We start from the raw sequence: 25,967 nt of genomic DNA, 5'->3' as shown, positions 1-25,967 counted from the left end.
GGCATTAAAAAGTACAACTTCTTTCTACAGAAGCGTACCTTAATACTAGGTAGGCCTTAAATTATTTCCACAAATAATCTTCAAGTTTACACAGTCAATCAACAAACAAGGCCAGTATGAAACCAACAGAAATAACAAACAAAAACAGATGTACTAGACTTCAGATATTGGCATTACTAGATGTAGTAAGTGTTCAAAACATAGTAGTTACTAGTATTATGTTTACTAACTAGTGTAAAGTATAAAAGGCCATATTAACTATAGAAATTAACAAAATACTTTACTGACTCCTGAAAATACCTTGCTCTTAAGAACTAACAACAGTGAAAATCCATTTTATGGAACATCAATGACTTCATATTTAGCCTTATATTTTTAGACATAAGCACTGTTCTAGTTGTTATTTTCTTATCTTTAAGAAACTTAAATAAAATTATTTGGGGGTATTCTGAAACACAATAGCAATGCTTCTGAACTATGAGCTGTGCTTAGTCGATAAGTTGTGTCCAATGCTTCAAGACACCATGGACTGTAGCCCACCAGGCTCCTCAGTCCATTGGGATTCTCCAGGCAAGAATACTGGAGTGGGTTGCCATGCCCTCCTCCAGGGGATCTTCTCAACCTAGGTCTCCTGCATTACAGGCGGATTCTTTACTGTCTGAACCACCAGGAAAGCCCAACTTAATCTATGTATGTTCAAAAAAGCCCACCTCCTTCTTTGTATATTCCATAACACCCCAGCAGCACAACAGTACATGGAAGAAACTCAGTGTACTACTTGCTGAATAACTAATAAACAACTTCATTAAATAACAGAACTCCCTCGCTATATTAATTATTTTCCAGAATGATAACAGCAATACTTTAAAATTACATATTACAAACTAAGCTACTTTACCTTTGGTCAGAAGTTAGAACGTTACTCACCTTTGCATTTCGTTGAGTATACTGGGCAACCACTCGGGACAACAGGGACCAAAGAGCAGGATCAGCTGGGTTACTGCAACAATCATCAAAAGCAGAGGGCTTAGAGATGGGAGTTACTTTAACCACAAAAAGTACACACACACAAAAAAATCAACAATTTATTTAGTACCTAAGTTAAAAATCTTTTTTTTAATTTATTTTAATTAGAGGCTAATTAGTTTACAATATTGTATTGGTTTTGCCATACATCAACATGAATCTGCCACGGGTGTACACGTGTTCCCAATCCTGAACTCCCCTCCCACCTCCTTCCCCATACCATCCCTCTGGGTCATCCCAGTGCACCAGCCCCAAGCATCCTGTATCCTGCATCAAACCTGGACTGGCGATTCGTTTCTTATATGATATTATACATGTTTCAATGCCATTCTCCCAAATCATCCCCCACCCAACAGAGTCCAAAAGACTGTTCTATACATCTGTGTCTCTTTTGCTGTCTCACATACAGGGCTATCATTACCATCTTTCTAAATTCCATATATATGTGTTAGCATACTGTATTGGTGTTTTTCTTTCTGGCTTACTTCACTGTGTATAATTGGCTTCAGTTTCATCCACCCCATTAGAACTGATTTAAATGTATTCTTTTTAATGGCTGATTAATACTCCATTGTGTATATGTACCACAGCTTTCTTATCCATTCATCTGATGGACATCTAGGTTGCTTCCATATCCTGGCTATTATAAACAGTGCTGCGATGAACATTGGGGTACACATGTCTCTTTCAATTCTGGTTTCCTCAGTGTGTATGCCCAGCAGTGGGATTGCTGGGTCGTATGGCAGTTCTATTTCCAGTTTTTTAAGGAATCTCCACACTGTTCTCCATAGTGGCTGTACTAGCTTGCATTTCCACCAACAGTGTAAGAGCGTTCCCTTTTCTCCACATCTTCTCCAGCATTTATTGCTTGTAGACTTTTGGATCGCAGCCATTCTGACTGGCGTGAAATGGTACCTCATTGTGGTTTTGATTTGCATTTCTCTGATAATGAGTGATTTTGAGCATCTTTTCATGTGTTTGTTAGCCATCTGTATGTCTTCTTTGGAAAAATGTCTATTTAGTTCTTTGGCCCATTTTTTGATTGGATCGTTTATTACAAAATAGAAAGTCCAGAGATAAACCCATGCACCTGTGGACACCTTATCTTTGACAAAGGAGGCAAGAATATACAATGGAGAAAAGAGAATCTCTTTAACAAGTGGTGCTGGGAAAACTGGTCAGCCACTTGTAAAAGAATGAAACTGGAACACTTTCTAACACCATACAGAAAAATAAACTCATGGATTAAAGATCTAAACATAAGACCAGAAACTATAAAACTCTTAGAGGAGAACACAGGCAAAACACTCTCCAACATAAATCACAGCAGGATCCTCTATGACGCACCTCCCAGAATATTGGAAATAAAAGCAAAAATAAAAAATGGGATCTAATTAAAACCAAAAGCTTCTGCACAACAAAAGAAACTATAAGCAAGGTGAAAAGACAGCCTTCAGAATGGGAGAAAATAATAGCAAATGAAACAACTGACAAACAACTAATCTCAAAAATATACAAGCAACTCCTGCAGCTCAATTCCAGAAAAATAAATATCTTTTAAACATCTAAAACAAGTTCAAATTAATTGTCCACATGTGGTTGGAAGTGTGTGAATTTTTAGAAAGAATATTTTACCTCTTTATTAAAATAAGAAAGAAAAATCAGCAATGTGATGAATACAGAGCCATGAGATCTAATCAGGAAAGGTTAAAGAAATTTAATATGTCACATTCAAAGAAAACAGAGATCAGAATTATGGAAGGAAAATAAACTACAGATATAACACTTTTCTGTTGAAAATAAAACAAATAACCACTATGACTAATGATAAAAGCTTTCTATTTTCCAAATTTTCAATATATTAATGAATGCTGAGTGGCCAAAAAATTCCTAAAACCATTAAACTGAACAGTATCAAATAACAAACGGACAATATCACCAACTTGAGAGTTTGTAAGGATTTTCATACAAAAAAAGATTTGGGCCTTAATCTGAATAAAGGAAAATTTTCTGTTCTTTATCAACCGAATTTTGTATTTAAATCACTAGACATGAAAAAACTGTCAATTACCTGGTCCAATATACAGTTTCATAAAACCACAACCTGGTTTCCAAATATACTCAATTACCTTGTTGTATAATCTTAATTGGGAAGATCCCCCAGAGGAGGGCATGGCAACCCACTCCAGTATTCTTGCCCAGAGAATCCCATGGACAGAGGAGCCTGGTGGGCTACAGTCCATGGGATCGCAAAGAGTCAGACACGACTGAAGTGACTTAGCACGCACGCAAATAATCTTAGTAAGGTCTAAACAGCAAAGACAATCTCATCAAGGACAACGGGACAGCAAGTTCACAAGTGCAGACTTTACCTGTGAACAGCTTTGGACGCTTGTCTCTGCACTGCCACGCTGCGGCCTTGCAGGGCACAGATGGCTGACGTAAGAAGGCTCCTCTGATAGTCACTGTTCGGTTTGCTGTGCTTCAGTAACTCATTAAGGGCAGCCTTTGACAGTGTAGCATCCTGCATTGCCAATCCGAGAGCACACAGGGCTTGAAGGCTTTCCGTTGTTGGTTCCTTTAAGATAGAGCTGTAAATATATTTTTAATTGCCTATTAGCCATGAGTACAATACTATGTAGCTATTAGAACACACTGAACAGCTGAAAAAAACAGTGTACTTATAGATTCACCAAACTACGGTCCAGCTCTATGATAAATATAAAACTAAGTTCCATGGTTTCTAGGAACCATAACTTCCCTGAATTTCTAAAGCAGTTAGAAGGTACCAAGGGCCTTTATAGAGCATCAGTAGCCAAATTTCTTTTCTGGTCATTTTATTTACATTTAGAAACAAATACACAGCACAGTCTCTTTGGGTCTCACAGTTCTAGGTAAATAATTAAAATAATTTGCTAAAATCTTTTGATTTTAGTAAAATCCTAAAAGGTATGAATAATAAAGAAAAATCCTTAATCTAAGATCTGATTTTTATCATTTGCAAAAACAGTCTGTCTTGCTGCTCTGTGGTATTTGAAACCAGAGCTAGTATATGTAAGTACAAATACAACCTATATCCACCATATTCCAAGCGAGCATATTTATAATTGAAGGAGAATTTAAATTTTGTATGTAAGCATCCAATTTTTCTTTTCCTTCTTCAACTGTGAAATTTTATGGAGGTAAAAGTCACTAATGTTAGGAATCCTTATTAATTTAAATGAAGAAAACAAGCTCTTTACAAACTTAATAGAACTTCTAATAATAATTATGAATGTGTACTGTAACAAAACAAAGGAATTTTTAAAAATCTGTTAAAATTCATTAAAATATAATAGAAATACTTACAACATTACAAAATATCACACACCTACCACTATGCCTTTCTATTGTTGGGGTGGGAGGATAAATTGTTTAGAATCTGACTTTGAAAAATAGGTACAAAATCATGAATTTTCACGGGCAGCTCTGGATTAAACTTAAAAGAATCCACAGGAACTCTTTTTACCATAAAGGTTAATGGAAGCATCCGAATATGGAATGGTATCATTTAGTAAGTCATTTCCATCAATACAAATAACCCAAACTGTAAGTTGGACAACAAGGAGATCAAACCAGTCAATCTTAAAGGAAATCAGTCCTGAATATTCGTTGGAAGGACTGATGCTGAAGCTGAAGCTCCAATACTTTGGCCACCTGATGCAAAGAGCTGACTCATTGGAAAAGACCCTGATGCTGGGGAAGATTGAAGGTGGGAGGAGAAGGGGGCAACAGAGGATGAGATGGTTGGATGGCATCACTGATGCAATGGGCATGAACGTGGGCAAACTCCGGAAGATGGTGAGGGACAGAGAGGACTGGTATGCTGCAGTCCATGGGATTGCAAAGAGCTAGACTCAACCAGGCGACTGAACAACAACTAACAACAAAAGAAGACATTCTAATCTGTGTCTTGGTTCAAAAGGGAAAACCCCTTACTACTCTAATACAAAATCTACATTATTACTGGAATGACCACATCCCATTAGGCTCACATGTGCTGAATGCACAGACCTGCAAGCTGTCCTGTACCACGTGCTATGGATTTTACATGTAATTATTTATATCACAAATTCTATGATGCTGGTAATCGGATTTTTTCCCCTTATATATTGAATTTATGCCTATTCCCCTTAAGCACCTAGGACACTGCTTAGTTCCCAAGATATGAATGCCAAACAAGATCAATAAAGAACTGGAATCTTAATTTTTCACAGAATGTCAGTCAGAGAACAGAATCCAAGGGGCAGGAAAGGGAGCAGTTTGAAAGATGACACACAGAGAACTAAAAAGAAAGAAACACAGATCATATAAACTACTTAGTCGAGGATTCAGTAACACACGAAAAAGGAGGTAAAGGCCTTCCCTCACAAGAGAATGAGAAAAGAATAATATTCTATTATTTTTCTCTACTTCCTTCAATGTTCAAAATTGTTTTTGTTACTGTTTTAAATAGTAACCCAATATTAATCTGAGTGAAAGTCAGTAAGTCATGTCCAGCTCTTTGTGACCCCATGGACTATAAAGTCCATGGAATTCACCAGGCCAAAATACTGGAATGGGTAGCCATTCCCTTCTCCAGGGGATCTTCTTAATCCAGGGTTTGAACCCAGGTCTTTCGCATTGCAGGTGGATTCTTTACCAACTGAGCCACCAGGGAAGCCCAAGATTAATGTAATCATATCTAATTTGGGGTTACTTTTGCTCTTGATAATTTACAGCAATATATTAGCATCTATGATTCTTTTGGGGGCTTCCCAGGTGGCATCAGTGGTAAAGAACACGTTTCCTAACACAGGAGACATAAGAGATGCAGATTTAATCCCTGGGTCATGAAGATCCCCTGGAGGAAGGCATGGCAACCCACTACAGTATTCTTGCCTGGAGAATCCCACGGACAGAGGAGCCTGCAAAGCTACAATCCATGGGGTCTGAAGAGCTGGGCATGACTGAAGCAACTTAGTACACACACAATTCTTTTTCCCAAGCTATTTAAAAATTTGGGTCTTCTGAACATGAGTGTATCCATGTAAAGTGACAAGATTTTTTAAATTCTGACTGGTTTTCTCAAAATAGCTAAGAGAAGGAGAATGAATTGCTCACTTATTATACAGGAAAATTACTTTAATCAGGATGAGACAAAAGTATCACAATGAATAAACAAAAACAAACCTTATCCTATAAGAAGTCATCTTGACCTAGTTACCATCTAATAATCATTTCCCCCTATCTTTGTAGGGGAGCATAATTTGGAGACTCATGAAGGCACTTTTTTGGTTTTCACAATGAATGAAGAAAGCAATTAGTGTGATGGGAAACAGAGATGTGATCTTCCTACAAGGGGTGGAAAATTTCTGTATTATGAAGATCTGTACTAAAAATCTGTACTAAAAATGTCAATAGAGCACTCACTGATAACCACTGGCCAATAGCATACATTAATTATCTACTGCTTTTTAAAGATTAAGGTCAACTTTCTCAAAAAAATTTTCAAAAAGTCAAAAAGTACCTTATAAACCACATATATCAGAGACTACTATTTTATTAAATTATCTCCAAAATACAGAAATAGTTACAAGTTATACTGGTATATATACTTTCTTTAGACGCAACTTTAAATTAACTTTATCAGGTTAACCTGAAAAGGGAAGAGGAAACACAATCTCTTTGGAAACCCACTGGGCTGAAAACAAGCCAGTTATGACTGCCTTCATTAAAATTTTATAATCCTAAGAGAACAGCTTGGAGAAGGTAATGGCATCCCACTCCAGTACTCTTGCCTGGAAAATCCCATGGACGGAGGAGCCTGGTAGGCTGCAGTCCATGGGGTCGCTAAGAGTCGGCATGACTGCGCGACTTCACTTTCACTTTTCAGTTTCATGCATTGGAGAAGGAAATGGCAACCCCCTCCAGTGTTCTTGCCTGGACAATCCCAGGGACGGGGGAGCCTGGTGGGCTGCCGTCTCTGGGGTCGCACAGCATCAGACACGACTGAAGCGACTTAGCAGCAGCAGCAAGAGAACAGCTGATCAATTACTGTTTTAAAAAAATAAATAATACACACAGACTACAGGATGGTTTTGAAGAACTGAATGAAGCCATGATCTCTAGCTAACCAGGTGGGTCTGATCCCTTCTGTTCACCAAAAAGTTCCTAAAACATTAAGAAATTCATTTTACGTTGCTTCCAATTTTAACCCAATATTTTTAAGTATCTGGTCATTTGAGTGTTGATGTCGACTATACATACCATTTGAATAGCAATGTCTTGGCTACGTCCGTTTTTCCTTGTTTATACTCCGCTATTGCTAGAGCTGTCAAGATATGAGCTTTGTCTTGCTCCGATTCAACAATAGTCAAGGCTCTCTCATACGCTGTTACACAGAATTGGAAACAAAAACAAAACAATATAAAAGCAATCCTGAATGACAAATAATGGGATTTTTCCTTTCCTAATCCTATTTTTTAAAACGGTCTAACTAAAATTATATCTTATTATGTCCTTGATCTCAAGTGAATGGAATAAAATTTTGTAATAATCTAACTTGGTTTAACTGTTCCAAGGTGATTCTGGAATATCATTAAGATTATCATGTGATATTCCTCAATTCTCATCTTGGGAATCTATAGGCAAGTCTGAGTCACTATCTTCAAAAGAAGTGGAGGCCTACAGTCATTGAGCTTTCACCCAAATTTCCATGAAGAAACAAGCAACTCCATTAAGCAGTTCTTACAATGAGCTGCACACACACATAGGCTGGGCCCATACACGGGGAAATGCACTCAAAAGCATTTTTGGAGAAACCAAAATATTAATATATTATCACAAACAATGTCTGAGGTCTTTGTTTACCAGAAAAGTACCCGGAAACACTGTGGAGTAGTAAATACTTGCTTTCAGTGAAAGTGAAAGTCGTGTGTATAGTGTAGTGTATAGCTGTGTCCAACTCTTTGCAATCCCATGGACTGTATAGTCCACGGAATTCTCCAGGCCAGAATACTGGAGTGGGGAGCCTTTCCCTTCTCCAGGGGATCTTCCCAACCCAGGAATCGAACCCAGGTCTCCTGTATTGTAGGCGGATTCTTTACTAGTTGAGCCACCAGTGAAGCCCAAGAAAACTGGAGTGGGTAGCCTATCCCTACTTCAGGGGATCTTCCTGACCCAGGAATTGAATCAGGGTCTCCTGCATTGCAGGTGGATTCTTTACCAACTGAGCTATCAGGGAAGGCCATTTGTGATCTTGGGTCTCAGTTTCCTCATCTAAATAATAAAGGTAACATTCAGTTCATAACACTGCTAAAAGAACTATTCATCATCATGTACTAAATGAAGGAACAGATAAAAAGTACCTATTATCATATCTCTTGTCAGATTTTTAATAAACACTACAATCCCAACCAACATCTTAGAATTATACCTTTCTATGTATAAGCTCATTATGATTGAAATTCTCAGCTCTGGAAAAGTAGGATGTATCCTTAAGCTTTACACAACATACTTACCTTTGCTGCTCTCCTTATACAGACCCTTCATAAATAAAGCTAATGCGAAACCTATGATGTCTTCTAACTCCTCAAGGGGTGTTGACTTAAAAGCCTGGATAGCTTTATCATATTCACCAATGGAACTAAGAAGCAAAACATAACTTACTTTTAATATTAAAAATCATTTTGGCTTATATCGTCAAAATACAGAAATATAATTATACTAAGGTTCTTTTAACAACTTAACGTACTTCATCTCTCAGTGTTAAAGCTGCAGAAAAGACTTATATTAAAATAGAAGGCATATCACTTATTTCAAATAGGATATACCAGAGGGATTTAACTTCACACTTTGCTTCTTTTAAATTATATGTGAAAATGAACAGCTCTGCTGAACTGTCTTTTTTTTTTTAATAAACTGCAAAACTAATACAATTATGTAAAGTTTAAAAATAAAATAAAATTTAAAAAAAAAAGAAAAAAAAAATAAACTGGTCTTTTTTTTTAAAAATAAACTTGAATTAAACTCATAAGTTATAAAAATAATTTCCAGTTGACCTTCACAATAATTTTTAAGCTTAATACATTAGCTAAAAATTACCCTGTGACCATGGGTTTAGCATCTTTGAGAAGCTTAGTAAGTCATAATCAAGCCCAGCCTTTGTGTAAACTGCACATCCATTTTTTTTGAAGTGCATATAGATATACTAAAATTCCACAGACAAAATCAAACATTATCTTCTCTGTATTTAATATGAATTAAAGTAAAAACTGCAACATATAATACTAAAGTAGAATGCCTTTTAATAACAACAACAACAAAAAAACCTTTTGTTTCTTTAAAAATAAAGAGATGTTGCCACCACCTGGAATAGACACACTGTACCTTTGAGACTCTTATTTCTGGTACGTGTCACTATATTCAGGAGCTTGCTTCTATTTTTAATGTGTTTTTGGAAATCTTTTTAATCTTGGAAGAGTGGCTGGGAGCTAAAAATATGGGCAATATTTGCTTCTAAAGTTAATTTTATGAAGGTAAAAGAATTTAAAAATCAAACGCAAATTTTGACAAATATTTAATGAAGGGAAGCGAACTACCTTAGGTGTTTATGGATACACACATGTATTTTAAAAATATTTTTTTAATGAACACCATCTTCAAACATTTGATTACTTTTATAGAGAAAAGACTGGAGGACACAAGGGCTTCAACTTTATTTGTAACTTTTTTTCTTTTTAAGGAAACCTGAAGCCTATCAACAGAATTTTAAGATCTGTGCTATCTGAAGCGTAACTATTCACCGAATCATGCTCCATACTCTATTACTGTATTTTGCATGTTTAATATATTTCATAATAAAAACAAGTTAAAAAGAAATCAGAGGACCTATTTTTGATGGGAGGTATAAATTTTCCTCTAAAATAGTTACATTATATGAACCATCTAAGTAAAGCAAACAGATACTTTGTTCCATACAGCTTCTAACAACAAAATCTTGGAAGTGACAGTTCTATCAACTCCTAAACACACAGTTGAAAGGAATTAAAAGGAAAAACAATCAAAACGGGGAAAATTTTCTATCTACAGGTACCAGATATGATTCAGTTAGACGGTTATAAAAGAACTGGCTACCTCTGATTTTTACTGTGTAGCTCCTTAAAAAGATGTAGGTACTAATACCAAAATACCAAACTACAGGTCTAATAAATAAGGTGTTTCAAACAGGAACATTCAGTTTTGGGGGCAGCTCTCAATTTGAGGTGAGTCTCCTTAACTTGAGCCCCAAACCATCCTCCCCTTAACACTCCTATCGTCCAGACCTAGTTCTAACCTCTGAAACAACTGGTTTCCCACCTTTTTTAAAAGTCTTTTTCGAAGTCAGAAGTCACTGAGAATCTAAAGAAAATTATATTGCTCCCTCGCCATCCTCAAAATGCACAGACAAAAATTTTTGTGTACTATCTCAAAAGGGTTTCTGGACCCTTAATCCCACTCCCAGTTTAAGAACAGACATCAAATCAGAATAAATCTAATCCACTTTCAATTAACTAGGCTTCTGCTATCAGAAAGAGGAACTGCCTCTTCTATCTAGTTCACATCCCTCAGTTCTGAACCTGCTCCTCCCAAAGGACACTGAGGCTGGGACTGGAAACTGTTAACACAGCTTGGGACGGTGGGAATGATGTGCCCTGGGCGGATGTCATCACTGTGCTCATTCACACTCGCCCCACTCTTTTAGAGACTGGGCATCACTCAATAGCTCCACAGCCTTCACCAGAAAAACCTAACAGATCCACAAAATCAATGGGGAAAAATACGCTTACCATAACAATCTGCCATAATTTCTTACTGTAACATAATAAGCATCTCGGTCTTCTGCAGTCTGTAACAACAAAATTGCCCTTTAAAAAAAAAAAAGGACAAAGCATTTAAAATTATCTACGTGCAATAGCATTCTTTCACTCTTCCTCCTTAACAATCTACAGATTTTTGTTTTCATTTAATTATTTAACTAGTTCCATAATAGCTTATTTATATTTTATTAAATTGGTACCACAAAAGCACTTAATAGATTTTAGACTGTTAATAATGAAATGGCCTCTTGATATGTGAAATCACTTACCATACTTGAGTTTTAAATATTCCAGAAAATTTAATTCAAATGTGGGAAACAATTGTGTCAATGTTTTAAAGTTTTGACACATTTGAAGTACACAAAATTTGATGTACATAGTACACTCTTAAAATTATTTATATACTAGTAGTTCAAGGTAGGGACTTAGGAAATTGAGTGCTTTCATGTGCCTTTACCTGTTACGTACAGAAAGACATTCAGGCAATCCTGAATTCAGAGAAGGGAATGAGTCATCAGGAGTCCTGAGAGGTTTAGAATAATATAACAACATGCTGACAGCCCATTTACCTTCTCATGCTCAGTCTCCTTTGGGCAAGCAGGAAAGTGTCTCAACAACTAAAGGAGTTGGATATTTAATAATACTTTTTTTTTTTTCTGTTTTTCTGTTTAAAGATTAGCCAGGAAGAAATATCCAAGAAAAGCTTTTAATGCCTTTGACATTACATGAAAAACAAGGCAGTATTATAGACATAGTAATAGTAAACTACCTGTCATAGTAAAAACTATACCTGCAGTTATATTATTACCTAATTTGTAATTTCAAGTCACAAACACTTGTTTAAGGCAGAAAACAAGAGTGGTATAAGTCAAGAATGAGTGGTGTATATCCAGGTGACTGTGAAGTGAAGTGAAAGTCGCTCAGTCATGTCCCACTCTTTGTGATCCAATGGACTATACAGTCCATGGAATTCTCCAGGCCAGAATACAGGAGTGGGTAGCCTTTCCCTTCTCCAGAGGATCTTCCCAACCCAGGGGTTGAACCCAGGCCTCCCACATTGCAGACGGATTCTTTACCAACTGAGCCACAAGGGAAGCCCATGAATACTGGAATGGGTAGCTTATCCCTTCTCTAGTGGATCTTCCTGACCCACGAATCTAACTGGGGTCTCCTGCATTGCAGGCGGATTCTTTACCAACTGAACTATCAGGGAAGCCTAGGTGACTGTGGAGTTGCCATTTTAGCCAAATGTATAACCAATGTTAGACTTGCAATATTTGTGATTAAAACGTATACCAGAAAAAGGAGCAAGCATTCTAAAGCTGTCTAGTTTCTCTGTTTTGGTTTCCCTGGTGGCTCTGATGGTAAAGAATCCACCTGCAATGCAGGAGACCCAGGTTCGATCCCTGGGTCGGGAAGATCCCCTGGAGAAGGGAATGGTTACCCCTCCATTTACAAGGGGCTTCCCAGGCGGCTGAGCGCCAAAGAATTGATGCTTTTGAACTGTGGTGTTGGAGAAGTCTCTTGAGAGTCCCTTGGACTGCAAGGAGATCCAACCAGTCCATTCTGAAGGAGATCAGCCCTGGGATTTCTTTGGAAGGAATGATGCTAAAGCTGAAACTCCAGTACTTTGGCCACCTCATGCGAAGAGTCGACTCATTGGAAAAGACTCTGATGCTGGGAGGGATTGGGGGCAGGAGGAGAAGGGGACGACAGAAGATGAGACGGCTGGATGGCATCACTGACTCAATGGACGTGAGTCTCAGTGAACTCTGGGAGTTGGTGATGGACAGGGAGGCCTGGTGTGCTGCGATTCATGGGGTCGCAAAGAGTGGGACACGACTGAGCGACTAATCTGATCCCAAGCGGCACTGGTGGTAAAGAACTGGGCTGCCAATGCAGGAGACCTAATGGGACGTGAGTTCCATCCCTGGGTCAGGAAAATCCCCTCGAGAAGGGCATGGCAACCCCCTCCAGTATTCTTGCCAGGACAATCCCATGGACAGAGGAGCCTGGTGGGCTTCGGTCCATAGGATGGCAAAGCGTTGGACACGACTGAAGTGACATAGCACTGCATATTTCTCTGTTTAAAAATCCTGTTCCTTGTATTCTATCAAATTTCTACAGTTACTTTATTGGTAACTTTACTGCAGTGGTGAAAGAAATAGTATTGTGGGTTTTCATACACCTCTCCCCCACACACACGCCTCCCCCTACACACACACACACACACACACAGACACACACACACACACACACACGCCTCCCCCACACACACGCCTCCCCCACACACACGCCTCCCCCCACACACACGCCTCCCCCTCACACACACACCTCCCCCCAACACTCACCTCCCGCCCACACACACACCTCCCCCACACACACACACCTCCCCCTCACACACACACCTCCCCCCAACACTCACCTCCCGCCCACACACACACCTCCCCCCCACACACACACCTCCCCACACACACCTCCCCCACACACAAACCTCCCCCCCACACACACCTCTCCGCACACACACTTCCCCACACACACCTCTAAGCACACACACCTCCCCCGCACACACACCTCCCCTCCCCTGCACACACCTCCCCCGCACACACCTCCCCACACACACCTCCCCCGCACACACCTCCCCACATACATCTCCCCTCAACGCATACCTCCCCCCAACACACACCTCCCCACACACACACCTCCCACACACACACCTCCCCCACACACACCTTCCCCGCACACACCACCTCTGCACACACCTCCCCCGCACACACCTCCCCTCAACACACACCTCCCCTCAACACACACCTCCCCACACACACACCTCCCCCGCACACACCTCCCCTGCACACACCTCCCCTCAACACACACCTCCCCACACACACACCTCCCCACACACATACCTCCCCCGCACACACACACCTCCCCCGCACACACACACCCTCCCGCACACACACCCTCCCGCACACACACCTTCCTGCACACACCTCCTCCGCACACACCTCCCCACACACACCTCCCCTCAACACACACCTCCCCACACACACCTCCCCTCAACACACACCTCCCCACACACACACCTCCCCCGCACACACACCTTCCTGCACACACACCTTCCTGCACACACCTGGCAAAATAATTACAGCCTTCAGTACCATCTAGTGACCACTTCTGTGAACTACAGAGAGAGCCACACAAGGACGGCAAAGCATCTGGGATACCATGATTATTTTTTATCTGACAGGTTTCTATTGATTTAGGGCAATGATGTACCTCAGAAGTTAGGCATTCAGGTTTTTTTTTAACTTTTCATCTAGTACCCATGAGATCAGTGTGATTTTCTCATTCACAGATGAGTGAATTTGCAGCGAAGGAAAACCTCAGGTTAATTTCACTTCCCATCACTCTCCGGGCTGGTCGTCTCCCTCGCACACACTGTCCTGGTTTCCCCAACATCCAGGCCGCTCCTGCTTCAGAACACTTGCTCCTGCTGTTCCCTCTGCCTGGAATACTCTCTCCCTGAGGACCAAATGACTTATGGCCACCCTCAACGAGGCCAGACCTCAACTGCCTGCTCAGGAAACCTACCTCTTACACCCACCTCAAATCCACTGCCCCTCCACTGTCTAGCCTTTTACTCTTCTCTGATTTCCTTTCTTAGCAACTGTTACCATCACAGATGTCTATTAGCTTACCATGTACCTCACCCCCACCAGAAATGAGCTCCATGAGAACTGAGCCTACGTTTGTTTTAATTCACTGCTAAATTGCCACAGCCAAGGACACTGCATGACACACAGCAGCAGTTCAACAAATATTTACTGAATGAATTAACACTATGTAGTCAACATTAAAATGATTTAAACAAACACATAATTTCTTTTCATTTCTAAAATCTCACTTCTTATCTGAATAAATCCATGTATTTAATAAAGCAAGACAAACTATAAATGGACAGATTTTTCTAAAACAAATCTGAGAGGGTTTTTTGTTTGGTTTTATTTTTTTTCTTCTCTCTCTCTCAGGTTGAGCAACAGAAACCAAAACACAGTTGAAAATTTAGAACTGTATTTTTTCATCTTCAAAATGTAGTAATAATAAATAATGAAAGGTCAGGAAAGGAATCAGAACATTTTATTTGTACCTTCTTCAAGAAAATGAGGCTCCATTGGCCAACTGACCAAGAAGGACCACGTTTAAATTCAAGGGGCCTTTACCTGTGGTACGCATTTGCTGCTTCCTTCTTCAGCTGTAGATGTTCATTTAAGTAACCCAACATTGTGAAAGCGGGAGCATAATTCTGAATTCTCTCTGGAAATCCAAAAACATCTTTTCTCAATATGTGCGTAATGGTTGTATTTGTAAAAACATTACTTTTGTTTTCAAGTTTTTCGATACTTTAAACAGTAGATTATTTCCTGAGGTCATGCGCATTGCTAAGAATAGAAGTTGAGTTTATCTTGACTATAAAATACCAGTAATCATTCTATAACTCTTTTAAATTATTGAATAATATCTATAGTTACATATGGCTTCTATTCATGTTTCAAAGTTTAAATACATTTTTATTCCCAAAGGTATAACAATTTAAAATCAGAGTTCATGTTAAAACTAGTCATCTAAATTATAAGGAAATTCAGTTCTTTGGCTAATCACATAAACCTTCCTTGATTAGATTTAGCAACAATTTATCTTGGTGATTCTGTTCCAGTTTCTATGCACTTTTTTTCAAAAAAAAAAACAACAATCAGTGTTGTGCACTAGAAAGAGAAGATGATTTGGGCACTTTAAATGCAGTATTTTAAATTCTAATGTCAAAAAACATCATAAAACTATAAAGGAAATATACAAAGGAAAAAGAAATGCACCTGAATTATGAACTACTTAACTTAATTTGTGCTGGGAAGCAAGCCTTCAAATCTCTTATTGAGCTGTTTAACAAAGTGGAGCACAATTCCATCTTATGTAATAGTTAGGTTCACAGTATAAGATGAAAATCACACAAAGTGATTCTTGAAAAATTTTTAAGTCATCTCACAAGGAGAAGGTAACCAAACTGAGTCAAAGTGAATGAGGAGATTCAGGCCCTGGACTCACACTGAAGCCAACAGTCAGTGACAGATGTTATCTCCATTTTTCTTATCCTCGCTTTCTCACCTTTCTGCTTCTAAATTAATATAGTTTTTGGCCAAGCACATATAGTTGAATTTGCTAAATAAGTATATGACACAGCTCCCTCAGAGACTCAAAAACCTAGCTATGTACAACTGTCAGAGAAAGTTCGTTGTTCTAGGCATTTCAATTTTGCAGAAAGCTAAATGTTTCAGTTCAGTTCAGTCACTCAGTCGTGTCCAACTCTGTGACTCCATGGACTGCAGCACACCAGGCCTCCCTGTCCATCACCAACTTCCGGAGTTTACTCAAACTCATGTCCATTGAATCAGTGATGCCATCCAACCATCTCATCCTCTGTCCATCCCCTTCTCCACCCGTCTTCAATCTTTCCCAGCATCAGGGTCTTTTCAAATGAGTCAGTTCTTTGCATCAGGTGGCCAAAGTTTTGGAGTTTCAGCTTCAGCATCAGTTTACCTCTATGTAAAATCCTTCACAAATGTTTCCCATTCTGTAAGGAAACCTATCAGTAAAATCTCTGATCCTACATTTTCTCAGCAAGGCTCTAGGAGGTATTCATTCAAGTCACTCATTTGGGCACACTGCATAACACGTTAATGTCTCAAAGTGCTGACATTTACAAAGGACCGCCTTATCCTCAAGTGTCCCAGGCTCAGTGCAGGCAGAGTATTACCAGCCTGCAGATTACAATGATGCTGCATTTCTCTTCTGGTTTTCAGTTTACCTGATTTCTTCATACTTGTTCATGGGAGAAAAGGGCAAATTCATGTCTTAAGAACTAATATTTAATTTGGAATTAACTTTAAATTCTTTAAATTATCTCAACAATTATTCATATATCTTGCTATATAACAGGTGCCGTACCCACGTATTTACTCAAGACCACTTGTGCTGCTGGAATTGCATTCATCTGGAGGATGTTATACCGGTACAGCTCTGTGTCTCTGTTGCTCTTATCTTGCAACGTTGTACAGACCCAATACGCATAACCTATTGCTCCCTCAGTCTGTAAGAAAAGCCAAATAAGCAGACACAGAGTAATAAATCTGCCAAGAAAAATTAAGAAACAAAACAATGTATTTCAATACAATAAATATCAGATCTTCGTCTTCTAAGTCAGCTATTAAGTGCCTTTAAATAAAAGGTCACTATGATACAACACAACTAAGAATATATTTAAATCACTTGCCTCAAACCTAAGTAGAGGAATAAGTGGGATAAATAAAGAGGAGAAAACAGAGACTGTCCTGATGGTTTGGTATGATTCTCAACATCATTCCCCTAGGTCAAACAAATAATGACCAATCAAAAGATTTCTAAACACTTTCATAAATAATCTAAAAATGTCAACTAAGTCTAGTGTTTGTCTCAGTTTACTTTTTTTTTAATCTGTTTCTATTCTGCATGACTACTGCATCTATTAGATTCCAAAGTCATTTCTTCATCAGCTCTTTAAGTTCTTTAATGAGAGTTTATCTATTTTTCAAGAAAGAACAAAGAGTAGAAACAACTGCTGTCATCAGCATCTGACATCACCATGTATTTGTTTTCTCAACAAGGGTAATTAAAAGTTTATTCATTAACGAATTCTGAAGAAAGCTCAAATTCTTACGTGCATACTGAGTTCTGTAGTGTGCCTGAACAGATCCATGGTGTCGTAACTTCCAACTGTCTCTGCAATTAGAGCCTATAAAAGGAAAAAAGAGGATCTTAATATGTTCAAAAGGAATACTACTACTACTACTAACAATAAGCAAGTTTTTGGAGGAACCAAAGGTTTTTCTAACTGTGCTTAAAAGCAAAGTTAATTTCTTTTTCAATCTTGACTACCATATTCCATGGCTCAGAGGACCAGAATGACTTGTTAAATGAGCCTTTAAGCTGACAGACACCTGAAGAACTCCACTGCAATCAGACACTGGTGGAATAATCCACATGAAATTCTTCAGAATCCTGATAAAGCTATGCTACCTTCTCCCTTCACTACCCAGCGTGCCCCCGCACCGGCCCATCAATTCATACAGGTACTTGGTTAATCACAGGGTCACCTAAGATTCAACTGGAAAACTTTTTAAAAAGGAGATCTCACCCCTAGAAATCTAGCTTCCATAGATCTGGGTAGAGTCTCAACATGTTTATTTTTAAAACTGCCTCAGGATTTCAAATAGTAAGACTTTATGATAGTTAAAATTAATTTCAAGCTCATCTATCTTTTATAAGAAAGCAGGGTTTTTTTCATTATCATGCACTACTAATTAAGAAATTAATATTAAGCTTCACTCTATCATTATCATTTTAATTAAATCTACTAGTTACCTCCTGAAACAAATTATTTGTAAGGCCAAAAATAATTTAAAGATAAAAAAAAAAATACTTAAGTGACTCTGAGGAGCACCTACGATCTACTGACCTCCATCAGTGCTACTCAGAGTAAAGTCCCTGGACCAGCAGCATTGTCCTCACTTGGGAGTAGTTAGAAATGCAAATTCTTGGGCCCCCAGGGCCCAAAACCTTACACAGAGATTACTGTGGTAACGCCACTGTTCTCAAATGCTACCACAGCTAATGGGAACAGGAGTTTGCCTTTTCTAACTCTGGGAGCTTCACCCATTCAATTAACTAGAATCAGACCCAAAAGCCAAAATACAACAGAAGATACCTAATCACTGACTACGAATCACTGATATGAATGAATATAAAATTAAAGACATACATGCGTTAAAGTACTCAGAATGTTCACCTCACGCTCTTCCTTGGGTTTTGAGTTTTAGTAAAATGAGGCACAATAAAGGGCAGAAATGGTATGGACCTAACAGAAGCAGACAAAATGTGGTCCACTGGAGAAGGGAATGGAAAATCACTTCAGTATTCTTGCCTTGAGAATCCCATGAACAGTATGAAAAGGCAAAAAGATAGGACACTGAAAGATGAACTCCCCAGTTCAGTAGGTGCCCTATATGCTACTGGAGATCAGTGGAGAAATCAGAAAGAATGAAGAGACAGAGCCAAAACAAAAACAACACCCAGTTGTGGGTGTGACTAGTGATAGAAGCAAAGTCAGACGCTGTAAAGAGCAATATTTCATAGGAACCTGGAATATTAGGTTCATGAATCAAGGCAAATTGGAAGTGGTCAAACAGGAGATGGCAAGAGTGAACGTCGACATTCTAGGAATCAGCGAACTAAAATGGATGGGAATGGGTGAATTTAACTGAGATGACCATTATATCTACTACTGTGGGCAGGAATCCCTTAGAAGAAATGAAGTAGCCATCATGGTCAACAGAAGAGTCTGAAATGCAGTACTTGGATGCAATCTCAAAAACGACAGAATGATCTCTGTTCGTTTCCAAGGCAAACCATTCAATATCACAGTAATCCAAGTCTATGTCCCAACCAGTAAAGCTGAAGAAGCTGAAGTTGAACAGTTCTATGAAGACCTACAAGACCTTTGAGAATTAACACCCAAAAAAGATGTCCTTCTCATTATAGGGGACTGGAATGCAAAAGTAGGAAGTCAAGAAACACCTGCAGTGACAGGCAAATTTGGCCGTGGAGTAGAGAATGAAGTAGGGCAAAGGCTAATAGATTTGCCAAGAGAATGCACTGGTCATAGCAAACACCCTCTTCCAACAAAACAAGAGAAGACTCTACACATGGACATCACCAGATGGTCGACACCAAAATCAGATTTATTATATCCTTTGCAGCCAAAGATGGAGAGGCTCTATACAGTCAGCAAAAATAAGACCGGGAGCTGACTGTGGCTAAGATCATGAATTCCTAATTGCCAAATTTAGGCTTAAATTGAAGAAAATAGGGAAAACCACTAGACCACGCAGGTATGACCTAAATCAAATCCCTTACGATTATACAGTGGAAGTGAGAAATAGATTTAAGGGACTATATCTGATAGACAGAGTGCCTGATGAACTATGGACGGAGGTTCATGACATTATACAGGAAACAGGGAGCAAGACCATCCCCAACAAAAAGAAATGCAGAAAAGCAAAATGGCTGCCTGACGAGGCCTGACAAATATCTGTGAAAAAAAGAGAAGCGAAAAGCAAAGGAGAAAAGGAAAGATATACCCATATGAATGCAAAGTTCCAAAGACTAGCAAGGAGAGATAAGAAAGCCTTCCTCAGTGATCAGTGCAAAGAAATAGAGGAAAACAATAGAATGGGAAAGACTAGAGATCTCTTCAAGAAAATTAGAGATACCAAGGGAACATTTTATGCAAAGATGGGCTAAATAAAGGACAGAAATGGACCTAACAGAGTAGACGATATTAAGAAGAGGTGGCAAGAATACACAGAAGAACTGTACAAAAAAGATCTTCATGACCAAGATAATCATGATGGTGTGATCACTCACCTAGAGCCAGACATCCTGGAATCTGAAGTCAAGTGGGCCTTAGGAAGCATCACTACGAACAAAGCTAGTGGAGGTGATAGAATTCCAGTTGAACTATTCTAAATCCTGAAAGATGATGCTGTGAAAGTGCTGCAATCAATATGCTAGCAAATTTGGAAAACTCAGCAGTGGCCACAGGACTGGAAAAGGTCAGTTTTCATTCCAAGACCCTAAGAAAGGCAATGCCAAAGAATGCTCAAACTACTCTACAATGGCACTCATCGCACATGGTAGTAAAGTAATGCTCAAAATTCTCCAAGCCAGGCTTCAAAAGTACATGAAACATGAACTTCCAGATGTTCAAGCTGGTCTTAGAAAAGGCAGAGGAACCAGAGATCAAATTGCCAACATCCGCTGGATCATAGAAAAAGCAAGACAGTTCCAGAAAAACATCTACTTCTGCTTTACTGACTAGCCAAAGCCTTTGACTGTGTGGATCACAATAAACTGTGAAAAATTCTGATAGAGATGGGAATACCAGACCACCTGACCTGCCTCTTGAGAAACCTATATGCAGGTCAGGAAGCAACAGTTAGAACTGGACATGGAACAACAGACTGGTTCCAAATAGGAAACGGAGTACGTCAAGGCTGTATATTGTCACCCTGCTTATTTAGCTTATATGCAGAGTACATCACGAGAAACGCTGGGCAGGAAGAAGCACAAGCCGGAATCAAGATTGCTGGGAGAAATATCAATAACCTCAAATATGCAGATGACACCACCCTTATGGCAGAAAGTGAAGAGGAACTCAAAAGCCTCTTGATGAAAGTGAAAGAGGAGAGTGAAAAAGCTGGCTTAAAGCTCAACATTCAGAAAACGAAGCTCATGGCATCCGGTCCCATCACTTCATGGCAAATAGATGGGGAAACAGTGGAAACAGTGGCTGACTATTTTGGGGGGCTCCAAAATCACTGTAGATGGTGACTGGGGCCATGAAATTAAAAGACGCTTACTCCTTGAAAGAAAGTTATGACCAACCTAGACAGCATATTAAAAAGCAGAGACATTACTTTGCCAACAAAGGTCCATCTAGCCAAGGTAATGGTTTTCCCAGTAGTCATGTATGGATGTCAGAGTTGGACTGTGAAGAAAGCTGAGCGCCAAAGAATTGATGCTTTTGAAGTGTGGTGCTGGAGAAGACTCTTGAGAGTCCCTTGGACTGCAAGAAGATCCAACCAGTCAATCCTAAAGGAGATCAGTCAGTCCTGATTGTTCACTGGAAGGACTGATGCTGAAACTCCAATACTTTGGTCACCTGATGCGAAGAGCTGACTCATGTGAAAAGACCCTGATGCTGGAAAAGACTGAAGGCGGGAGGAAAAGGGGACAACAGAGGATTTGATGGTTGGATGGCATCACTGACTCAATGGACATGAGGTTGAGTGAACTCCGGGAGTTGGTGATGGACTGGGAGGCCTGGCATGCTGTGGTCCACTGGGTCACAGAGAGTCAGACATGACTAAGCGACTGAACTGTACTGAACTGAATCACTGATTACTGATTTTCTAATATGGGTGATGCTCCCACTATTCTCTGAACTGAAAGACTCAAAACCCAGGAGGCCACTCAGACCAATCCCCTTCTTCTCCAGGTGTGCAAAGTGAAATCCAGCAGTTGATAAGTTAAAACAATTAGTCTATGACAGACTCAGACTAGTAACTTGATTCCTATTTGGCAGTACAAAATCTAAACTTTTTGGGTCTATGGGGTCACAAAGAGTCGGACATGACTGAGTGACTGAACTGAACTGATACCACTTTCTATTAATAGGTTATTTGTATCACAGGTTATTAATAACCATATGCTATGTATCTTACTTGTCCAATCCAGCACATTAAATAAGATGGATCAAGGGACTGAGCCATTTTGAAAGCTTCATGAGCTTGCTAGGAAAAAAAGACAAAAAATAGTCAGTTTATAAATCTAATATTAAATCGCTTATATTAAAAAAGCATAAGAGATTAAGAAAAATCAGACTTGTAAACATGAATAGAAATGAAACAGAGAACTAATACTCCACTGTTTAAGCACAATTCGTACGTGCACGTGTAGCAACACTAAAACAAGTCTTAAATGCCTACTCCTAAAAAGAGTTCTGCAGGCTTCCCAGGAGGCTCAGTGGTAAAGAATCTGGCTGATAATGCAAGATACATGGGTTTGATCCCTGGGTCAGGAAGATCCCCTGGAAGAGGAAATGGCAACACACTCCAGTGTTCTTGTCTGGAGAATTACATGGACAGCAGTCTGGCACTCTGCAGCTATGGGGTTGTAAAGACTTGGACACGATTCAGCGACTGAGCATGTGCAAAAGAGTTCTGGATACAACGGATTTCTCTACAGGCTTGGGAGTTCCGCAGGTGTCTACCTCTTGTCTGCAAAATTTTCAGTCAATCACCCGGATATTTGCTAATCCACAGGTTTAATGGAGGGCCTCCTAGATGGCTTAGACGATAAAGCGTCTGCCTGCAGTGCAGGAGACCTGGATTCAGTCCCTGGGTTGGGAAGATCCCCTGGAGAAGGAAATGGCAACCCACTGCAGTATTCTTGGTTAAAGAATCCCATGGACAGAGGAGCCTGGAGGGCTACAGTCCATGGGTCACAAAGACTCAGACATGACTGAGCGACTACCACAACACAGGTTTAGTGGAAATCCTTAGAGAAGACTGTATCTATTCCCCTTGCCTTGACTTAACTGGGAACATAAAACTATTAATAACAACCAGTGCGGTCTGAGAACTGCTAGTGGGTGTAAATGGCCAACATAAATCTGCACTAAGCATTTAGGAAACTTTCAAGACACCTCACTTAGACACTTAAAATCACATGTTTTTTTCCTTTTTTCTGCTACGAAGAATAGCTTATTGTATGTTACTTTACACTGTTTTCCCAATAATCTCTGCATGGCTGATATTGTCTTTTCTTCCTTACGAGAACGTAGGCTCACAGGCAACACTAACCATAAAACCATAGTCATAGCTTATTAATAGGACTTGGCTTTGCTTAAATTTTTAAAAAATATTTTCACATATTTTAAGATCCAAATTAGTATTTTTCTTCACTTTATTTATAGTCTTCCAAAGCAGTCTTTGCAGAGACTTCATGTATCCCTGAGAATATCACTGAGCTATTTTTAAAGGATGGTATTCAATATACTGGCTGAAACACAAAACAGTATAGATTGCTATTATCTACAGATCCATGGAAACTTCTGATAGTGAAAGTCGCTCAGTTGTGTCCCACTCTTTGCGACCCCATGGACTGTACAGCCCATGGAATTCTCCAGGCCAGAACACTGGAGTGGGTAGCCTTTCCCTTCTCCAGGGGATCTTCTCAATGTGGGGATCAAACCCAGGCCTCCCACACTGCAGGCAGATTCTTTACCAGTTGAGCCACCAGGAAAGCCCAAGAACACTGGAGTGAATAGCCTATCCCTTCTCAAGCGATCTTCCTGACCCAGGAATCAAACCAAGCTCTCCTGCATTGCAGGTGGATTCTCTACCAACTGAGCCATCAGAGAAGCAAACAAGACCCACAAACAGGCTCCCCATTAATGTACTCCAATTCTCTAACATACACCTGTTCGAGTATGACAAAGTACACCGTACATATAAAGGGATTAGTATCTGTTAAAGGTGAATCTAAATCACCAAAGCAAGGGTTAAATTTAAGTTTCTAAAGCGTACTAATCATTGCCCTTACTTCATCATCCCGCCCAAGACATGTATGAAAGATAAAAAGAAAAACACCCAAATAATTCATAATAAAATTGTTTTAACCTCTAAATGAAAATACAATGTAATTATAAAACCAGAAATTTCTCGGGACATGGAAAGGAAAACAAATCTTACACATTCAATGTTCAATATAGTAAAGTAAATGCTATCCAACATCTAGCATATCAGCGAGAACACTAGATAAATTAACAATGTGCAAAGTATTTCTCCACAAGAAGCTTAATTATTATGAAGAGATCATACACAGAAAATGTTCTTTACTTAGACTACAACAAAGCAGACAATATAGTATTTACCTCAATTTTTTCATTTGCAAGGTATAACACTCCCAAGTTGGTCCATGCAACAGCATTCTAAAAAAACAAATAAAATTAGGCCCCTTGTCTACATGGCAGTCTCAGAAAATTATTAACACAACATTTCGATGTTCTTTTTCATAGACAGAGACACAGAACACTCACAATTTGTTCTGACTGGATTGATTTGATGAAACAGTGCTGAGCAAGGGCATAATTTCCAATACCTGAAAAATACCGACTTTCATAAAACTCAACTATTGTTTAAAACAATCTAAAAATATTGAAGTGTTAACTCAATTCTTACCACTATAACAGGAAACTACACCAAGAGCATTCCAGTATAAGTGATTATTACTGTCAAGTCTCACAGCTTTTTTCAGACACTGAAAAGTAAAATTAGATACATTTTTATTTCTCGGAATATCAGCATTTATATACAGATAACTGTGAGTTTATGTGAAAACACTCTAGTATTTACTTTATCAAAAGCATCTTTTAGAAAATAACTTAGTTTTTTTTTTAAAGTTTATAAAAAATTTCTCAAAATCATACATGCATAGATTTCTCCAGTAACTCTTGAAGGTCATCTGAGTTGCTGCCTATGTCTGCTAGATGTTGCGCTTGGCGATAATAATTAATTCCAAGGTCACACCACGTATTAGATGTAGACATCAGTTTTAATGCACGACCGTAACATCTATGGAAATATAAAAGTGAATGTTATATTTTTTTATGACGTTCTAATTTAATTTGAATGTCATCAAATGACCATCTTTGTAAATTACCTTCCTCCAAGATGGAGGAGCTCATTTTTCTTTAATACTTGTTTTCCTTCTTTCTGACCTAGAAGGACTCCTAAGACACTGACATTCACTTTAGATGGTGAGACAGCAGACAGAGAGGTACAAGCATCCCCAACTAGCTTCCAAAGGCAAGACACATCAGCTCGATGCTGCAGAGCCCTAAAAAAAGAAATTGCGATGCTTAAAAATTATTTCCAAAAAGCATGGCATTTATCTCCCTCACTACTACATACAATTAAAACAGGAAAGTGTACATATATACAGTCTTTAGTTCCTTAATTAAATGCAGCAAATGCTTTACTGAATTTACTAACCATCTTAAATCTTATTACCTCCTTTTTAAGAAGAAAGGAAGAGGGGAAGGAGAAGGAATTGTTTTAAGTGACAGAAACTGTGCAAACGTTTCTTTGGTACTCTTTATCATTTTTCTTAGAAGCAGCAGAAATCCCATAAATAAATCAATAAATTATCCAGGACCATTAAAATTTACCTTTAATATTGGATCTTTTAAATTATGCTTTTTGTGTTTGTCTATTTAAACAAAAACCAAACCATTAAAGTCAGTAAATCTCTCTTAGTTGATTACCATAAATTAGGGTTTTGCTTGATCTCCCTCAAATTTAAAAAAAAGAACTAGCAAATGTGTAACATAGCAAATATATCTGGTAATCC

General features: G+C 38.9%; 1 protein-coding gene across 4 annotated transcripts in view; it reads right to left on the bottom strand.

The window, feature by feature from the left end:
- TTC37 (tetratricopeptide repeat domain 37) overlaps positions 1-25,967 on the bottom strand; it is a 176,324-nt gene that overhangs the window by 38,605 nt on the left and 111,752 nt on the right. For all 4 annotated transcript variants that reach the window (XM_027545580.1, XM_027545582.1, XM_027545581.1 and 1 more), the window contains 14 exons: positions 25,278-25,454; positions 25,045-25,189; positions 24,797-24,875; positions 24,655-24,716; positions 24,490-24,546; positions 22,277-22,345; positions 17,653-17,727; positions 16,905-17,046; positions 15,125-15,218; positions 10,875-10,952; positions 8,568-8,692; positions 7,315-7,438; positions 3,399-3,617; positions 928-1,000 (listed from right to left, as the gene is read on the bottom strand). In XM_027545580.1, coding sequence (XP_027401381.1) covers positions 928-1,000; positions 3,399-3,617; positions 7,315-7,438; positions 8,568-8,692; positions 10,875-10,952; positions 15,125-15,218; positions 16,905-17,046; positions 17,653-17,727; positions 22,277-22,345; positions 24,490-24,546; positions 24,655-24,716; positions 24,797-24,875; positions 25,045-25,189; positions 25,278-25,454 — 1,519 coding nt within the window. The remainder of the gene's footprint in view (positions 1-927; positions 1,001-3,398; positions 3,618-7,314; positions 7,439-8,567; positions 8,693-10,874; positions 10,953-15,124; positions 15,219-16,904; positions 17,047-17,652; positions 17,728-22,276; positions 22,346-24,489; positions 24,547-24,654; positions 24,717-24,796; positions 24,876-25,044; positions 25,190-25,277; positions 25,455-25,967) is intronic.

The sequence above is a fragment of the Bos indicus x Bos taurus genome, chromosome 7 (genome assembly GCF_003369695.1).
Source record: "Bos indicus x Bos taurus breed Angus x Brahman F1 hybrid chromosome 7, Bos_hybrid_MaternalHap_v2.0, whole genome shotgun sequence".
Lineage (NCBI taxonomy): Eukaryota > Metazoa > Chordata > Mammalia > Artiodactyla > Bovidae > Bos > Bos indicus x Bos taurus.
This window is presented reverse-complemented; position numbering and strand designations above follow the sequence as displayed.